Here is a 7,302-nt window from a genome sequence, read left to right as displayed (position 1 = left end):
ACTCCATCAGTGCAGCTTGGAAGTGGGAAGCAGATTTAATGACTCTTTAAACTTACAATGGAGACTTACATTGAGATTATCCCTTTTCTCTCTTCTCTCTCCTTGCTCTGTTTCTGTTGTTTGTTTGTTTTTTGCCAGCTTATATTTTGAAAAACGGTGCAAACATGTATTAAGGAAATATAGAGGCTACTAAAAAAAGAAAATAAATAACAAGAAAAATTCTAAAGATTAGTGGGAATGTATTTGATCAGGACTGACACCTGATCTATATACACTTTTCAGCTACACTTCACTTTGTTTCAAAATGAAATACTGAACTATATTTACTTTGTAATTTACAATTCACTTTAATATTTTCCATACAAAAGATAAAATATGTACTATAAATTATGTGAGCAAAGGCTTTGGAATTCTGCAGGTCAAATTTTCATTATTTTCACTGATTTGGTTTATGACCCAAGCAGATAAATCAATTCCATCATCATCAGCTGTACATTGTTGCTTGGAGCTAAAAGCAAATGATATCAGGCTAAACTAGGCCTTAACACCAGCAGCCTCATTTGATGTTGGTAAATATGGAGCTGCTCAAAGCTAACCGCTGTAGACTTTTAGTCTTATTAGAGCATCCAGGATATAGAGAGTATAAGTGACATTTGACCTGCTGACACTATTATGGAAACTGAATTTGAAGACTGCACATTTATAGCTGCACCTAATTTCATGACTACGAACCAATATTTAACAAAACATTTCACCCAAAAAATTTAAATCCAACCTTTTGATACTGTAGTGAAGATAAATGGAGTTATAACTAAGTTTTGTGTGGTGGTAAATTGCGAACACTGCTGGCCCAAAATGCTGAATTTCACAATGCTTTTCTTTAAACCTACAAAGCATACTTCTTCCACCACAGCAATTCTCATGTCAAAGATTAAAAGCACCAGAATTAATGCTGGCACAATCAAAGCCTCGTGAATACTTCAATAGGTCAAGCCAAAACACAAAACTTTACAGAACCTTTTTATGAGAGAGCTCATTTCGCGCTGAGGTTGTTGTGCAAAACTTCACAGTCACTTATCAATTTTCAACTCATCATAACTTCCATGTTGTTAGAAGCGCAATAAAACATTGCAATAAAAGTGGTCTGTCAGTTAGTTGTATTTGCTGCTTTATTGAGTGTGATCAAGCTTCAGCCAAATGTCTGGAGCCAAACTTAAGCCCGGACGATTATTAAGTGTATGTGTAGCACACATCTAGAGCTTGTCAAACAAAACCACCCAATATAAGGAAATGTGGGTGACAGCAACTTCTGTTAAACAGCTGCAGCTATAAGACACTGATGTGACATCAAGTTTTCAATTTTACTGACAATATGAGGGGCTGAAGAGTCCACTTGTCACATTTTTCAAAGCAGTAAGAGCTTTCTATGAAACCATTTTTTCCTTGCTGACAAACAGAACATTATTTCTTCAATATGTCCTATATATAAAAGCAGAAGATTCTTTGTATGTACATCACTTTTTTGTGTGTGCAAGTGCCCTTTTCCGTCATTTCAATCTCTTAGAAAGCCCTCAATCTTCGAATCTTATTTTAGCTTTTTCTCCTCGCAAACTTTTCTTAGAGACTGAACAAAGTGCCCACATTTCTCACCCACTTACACCTAAACAGGAACTTTGAAAGTATAGCCTGTAACTTTGTGTGTATATGTATGTGTGTCACGTGTGCATCTCCCTCCGCAAATGTAGTAGCACATGGGTGTGCGTTTGCTTCATAGTTTACGCGTATATGTGATTTTCTATGTTATATTTGTTCCAAAGTATCAATTTGGTGAGCAGGGCTTGACTTGGTGGCCAGTAATAAGCTTCTATTCCCGTTCTGCCTGTGCAGTGGTGTTCACCACAGGCAACTATGTGGCTAGCCGCCCATGGCACCACAAGGGGAGCCATGGATTTGACTGGTATGAGTCAACTGCAACTCTCAGACACAGGGCCACAAAGGGGTGCATCAGGTTGTCAAGCTTCAAAGCAAATTTTGGTTTTAAGTGGAGGTGGTTTTAAGTTAAAGACATATCTTTCACAAACTTTAATGTCATAATATGACGTTACTGAACAGAGATCCATGGGGTTCATAGAGGGCAAGTCTAGTGTAATATCATCCTCGATTAGATCAGACACTGAATAAGCTGGGAATTTAGATTTTGTTTTTCAAAGCTTCTTTACAGTAAGTAATATATTTAAGTGGTGAGGGAAACATAGCCAGAAAGATAAGTAATGTAGATAGGAGTATTGGGAGGCTATGCATATGGCAAAGAGAGAGGTGTCAGAGACAAAGGCTTATAGTGAGTCGTATGTGAGGCTGGACGTTAAAAACTTGTATCTATTGGCTAGGGAGAGAGATTGAGCTTGAATTTTTGTGCAGCAAGTTAGAGTGATTAAGAATTGAGATGGAAATGTGCTAATGTGTGAAGAAAGTGCGTTGAGAAGGTGGAAAGAGTACATTGAGGAGCTAATAAATAAAGAAAATGAGAGAGATGACAGTTAGTGAGTCAGGAAGCACAGAGAACTAATAAGAGGAAGAAGGGAACTGTCCAGATGACCTGTGGAGGTATGGAAATGTCTATAAGAGGGCAGTGAATGTTTTAAAGGTATTGTTTAATACAGTCTTGGAGAGTGAGAGGAGGCCTGAAGAATGAAGAAGTGTAGTGGTACCGATTTTTAAGAACACCCTTGTTCTTAAAAATCGGTACCACTACACTTCTTCATTGTGCAGAGTTGAAGTAACTACTGGGAGATAAAGTTGATGAGCCATACCACAAAGATATGGAAAATAGCTGTTGAAACTATATTAGGAAAAGAGGTGATAATCAATGAGCAGCAGTATGATTTCATGGAGAGAAAGAGCACTACAGGTGCACAAAAGAGATGAAAAAGAGAGTGTAGTCAGGGTAGAGTGGGTGGAGATGAGTGTCAGGGGTGATTTGTGACAGAAGGATAGGAACAAGAGTCAAAATAGAAGCTTTATAAGATTGTAGTAATATCGAATATGATGTGTGGTTTGGAGATGGTGATGCTGAAAAAATATCAGAGGCAGAAGTGGAGGTGGCAGAGCTGAAGATGTTAAGGTTTTTTTTTACTTGGAGTAGCCAGAATGGACAGGATTAGAAATGAGTACAACAGAGGGACAGCTCAGGTTGGCGTTTTGGAGACAATGTTGAAGAGCCAAGGCTGAGATAGTTTGAACATGTGCAGAGTAGGGATAGTGGATACACTGGACAAAAGATGTTGAATATGCAGCTGCCAGGCAGGAGGAAATGTATACGATCACAGAGATGATTCATAGATGTAGTGAAAGGGAACGTTGCAGGGGGCTGGTGTGACAGGGGAAGATGCTGGGTGTAGGGTGAGATAGAGGCTGATGATTTGTTGTGGCAACCCATTAAAGGGACCAGCCAAAAGAATAAGATGAACCAAGTATGTTTTCCTTGCTGAAAAACAGAACATTATTTCTTCGATATGTCCTATATATGAAAGCAGAGGATTCCTTTGTATGCACATGCATGTTACTGAGCTTTGACTGTCTGAAGATAGATTGAAAGTAGTCCTGATATTGGAATATTGAACATGGTATTAGTCTTTTTATGAATAAGAGAAATATACTAACTATGACATGATCCTACCAACATGGATCATTTCTGCTGATAGTTATTGGAAGTTCCCAGTTAACCAGAGTGAGAGGAAACCTGAGGAATGAAGAAGTGTACTGATCCCAATTTTTAGGAGAGAGTATGCTGAACTGAATGACAGATTTGTTACAATAAACACATGCGGTTTACGTCAAGTCAGATACACATACATATCCTGGAGTTGTAAATGCTCACTAGAACATCAAATCCATGACCAAAAGTACTGTTAGACAAATTCACACATTATTGCAAAACTTTTTAGGATTAAAATATTGAACTAAAAAAAAAGATCCTCAAAGGAAATCTAGCATTGGTTGATAAGGTGTTCAGAGGTTCTGTCATGGGATGTTTTTTATGAGTAACAAAATGAAAAGTGATCTAATAATTCAGAAAATATCAGCATTCGTTGTTGTATTGATCAGTTGCAGAGCTGTTGCTTAAATTTTATCTGCTTATTAAACTGTGTCATGTCATCAAAATTTCTCATAACCTACAAAACTTTGGATTATGTTTTTCTTTCTCAGTTTCACCAAACTGGGTCATCACAATAGTTACAGTATATCTTCAACGTGGATCCCATCCTTGCATTTTTGTGGCCTGCATAACTGATAGGAAGTATGAAAACAGTGGAAAAATGCTACCTGAATCATAGTGGAAGAAGGCTTTGGAAACAATGACAGTCCTGTTGGGAGGAGTGATTCCACATGTGGGAGTGAGTTCTCGCTCTGGTTAAATGATTCCAGACATGTTGCTTTTCTTATCAGATTGACTTGGATTCACAGGGAGCAAGCCAGCACGTGCAGGAGTATATCAAAAAATATACAGAAGCATGAATGCTCCCATCTCACCCACCCTCTACACAGAAAGATACATCAGATATAGCATAAGAATAATCAAACAAACACCCAGCTGTTCTGTCCCTTCTGCTCAAAGTATAAGTACCTCCTCTGGAAAAGCGCTGGATCAGCATCACTCAAATATCTTCATACTGGTCTTTTATGTCATTGTATGTCCACCCAGCAGCCTTCTGCTCTTAAACCAATGAGTTGGCATTCTTAGACAGCCAGATGTTGTTGATGTGTTGAATAAAATCTTATTTGAAGTGGCTTAAAGTCAAACAGAGTTTTTGCATATAACTGAGTACATGACAGCGGTTAGTGGTAGCAACAAATCCAGTGAGAATTATGTCTAAAACCTGCAGTTTGCCTTAGCTCTGGGACAGTTTAGCATTTTTGTGCTCGTTCTGGTATTTCCACTAGCTAATTTCCAAGCACTAAACAGGAGGTAGACAAAGTTACTAAAGTATTTAGTAGTTAAATTAGAACTGGTTTAGGGCGTACGTATACAGAACCATGTGGTTTTAAGAGTTTCTGTATTAGAGTAGCTATCTGTACTGTACATCCACTATCATGGTTTGAGATTGCTCTGTACTCTTTACTCATTTTCATAAACTTATAAAATACTTATATTCAAGTTTTGCATTAATTAGTTTCAGGTTTTGTATTCTCTAGTGCAGTGCTTCCCAAACTTTTTCCAGCCACGTACCCCTTGAGACATGTCACCCTCAGCCGCATACCCCCTACTACGAACGACTCTTAATTAGTGTCTATAAATACATTGCAATATCGCATGCATAAAGATAAATACTGCACAGTCGATTATTTCTCACCACCAAATGAATTTATCAATATTTTTTAGTAATGACAGAGTTTTAATAACAAACTTTACTACTTAATACTAGCAGTGTATCAAAGGATTTATTAGAATTCACTTTTTTGTCGAGCGCATAAAGGCCATGAACTTTCATTAAACAGAACTTTATTTAATGTGATGGATGTGCTTGAGCAGAGGCACACAGCTCTTCAATGTTTGGCTCAATTTGGGAAAGGCTGAGTCTTAAATCGTTTTCCACACAAAGTCTTGCTCTGTATTTTGTTTTCATGTTTGTTAAAGCAGAAAATCCCTTTTCGCATAAGTATGTGGTGGCGAAAGGCATCAGAGTCTTGACAGCGCGCTTAGCCAGCGCGGGCTGTTCAGTGCGCAGCCCTATCCAGAAATCCGCCAGGTTCTTTTGAGCGTGTTCAACTTTTAGAGATCCATCTGTGGCGATTTCAATTAGGCTCTCCTGGTCAGACGGTGATAACGAAGTAGGCACGGCGGTGAACGGGTGACGTATCCAATCATTTGAGCCGTCCGTCTCTGGGAAGTATCGGCGTAACTGCACCGCCAGCTCCTCAAGGTGCACGTTACATTCGCGCTTTACACTTTTAGATAGTGTGAGATCATTAGAGCACAGAAAATCATGCAGCACAGGAAAGACTTCAGTGTTGTTTGTATCCAAGCAGTTCTTCCAAAGGTTTAACTTCTTTATCATGGCCTCAACTTTATCTTGAACATTGAATATAGTTGCAGAAACGCCTTGTAATCCGAGATTGAGCTCGTTCAGACGAGAAAATATATCACACAGATAAGCCAGGCAGGTAAGGTACTCTTCATCATGCAAATGTTCAGACAGCTCAAAGGGATGGTTACTGAAGAAAACTTTAAGTTCATCCCTCAACTCAAAGAAACGGGTCAGCACTTTCCCTCTAGATAGCCAGCGAACCTCTGTGTGGAGTAATAATGTCTCATGCTCGCTGCCCATCTCATTGCACAACGCAGCAAATAAGCGGGAGTTCAGCGGCCTGGCTTTCACAAAGTTAACCATTTTTACACTCGTGTCCAAAACATGTTTCAAACGGACAGGTATTCCCTTTGCAGCAAGAGCCTCTCGGTGGATGCTGCAGTGTACCCAGGAGGCATCTGGCGCGACTGCTTGCACACGCGAAACCACACCTCCGTGTCTCCCAGTCATGGCCCGTGCGCCATCAGTACAGATGCCAACACATCTGTCCCACACGAGTCCATGTGTGTTCATGAATGTGTCCAGCTTTTGAAAAATATCTGCGGCAGTTGCCCTTTGTTCCAGCGGTTTACAGAACAGCATGTCCTCCTTGATGGTTCCTTCATGAATGTAGCGCACATATACGAGAAGATGCGCCAGGCCAGCCACATCCGTGGACTCATCTAGCTGTATTGCATAACATTCACTGTGGCGTATGCGCAGAAGTAGCTGCTGTAAAACATTTTCTGACATTGCATTGATGCGCCGTAAGACAGTATTGTTTGATGATGGAATGGACTGTATCGTCTTTTTTGCCTTTTCCCCCAACATTGTCCCTACCATATCTAAAGCAGCAGGGAGAATGAGGTCCTCCACAATAGTGTGGGGTTTGTTGTTTTTAGCCACTCTGTAACTGACCATGTCAGATGCTTGTAGTCTGTTTTTATTCATAAGATTTGGCACCTGAATGCAGGTTTTACTTGTTGAAAGTGATTTTAGCTGTCGCTCAAAATATTCCCTTGGTTTATTTTTCAAATGGGGATGATTTGTCTCTAAATGTCTGCGCAAAAGTGAAGGTTTCATTGAGTTCTGAGACAATACTTTTGCACAAATAACACACTGTGGCCGGGGAAATCCACCAATATTTATACACGTAAACCCCAGCGAAATATAATTGTCATCATATTTGCGCTTCTTTGATGAGGTTGTGTTACAGTCCGTGCTGTCATGCTTTCTC

General features: G+C 39.6%; 1 protein-coding gene across 1 annotated transcript; it reads right to left on the bottom strand.

The window, feature by feature from the left end:
- Positions 1-5,504: 5,504 nt before the first annotated feature.
- Positions 5,505-6,986, bottom strand: LOC145421974 (zinc finger BED domain-containing protein 5). Its single transcript, XM_080293029.1, has one exon. It carries the CDS (start codon positions 6,984-6,986, stop codon positions 5,505-5,507), a length of 1,482 nt encoding a protein of 493 aa, XP_080149155.1.
- Positions 6,987-7,302: the final 316 nt, after the last annotated feature.

This window comes from Astatotilapia calliptera, chromosome 18 (assembly GCF_964374335.1).
Source record: "Astatotilapia calliptera chromosome 18, fAstCal68.1, whole genome shotgun sequence".
NCBI classification, from domain to species: Eukaryota; Metazoa; Chordata; class Actinopteri; order Cichliformes; family Cichlidae; genus Astatotilapia; species Astatotilapia calliptera.
The sequence above is the reverse complement of the archived record's forward strand: the minus strand, read 5'-3'. Positions and strand labels throughout refer to the sequence as shown.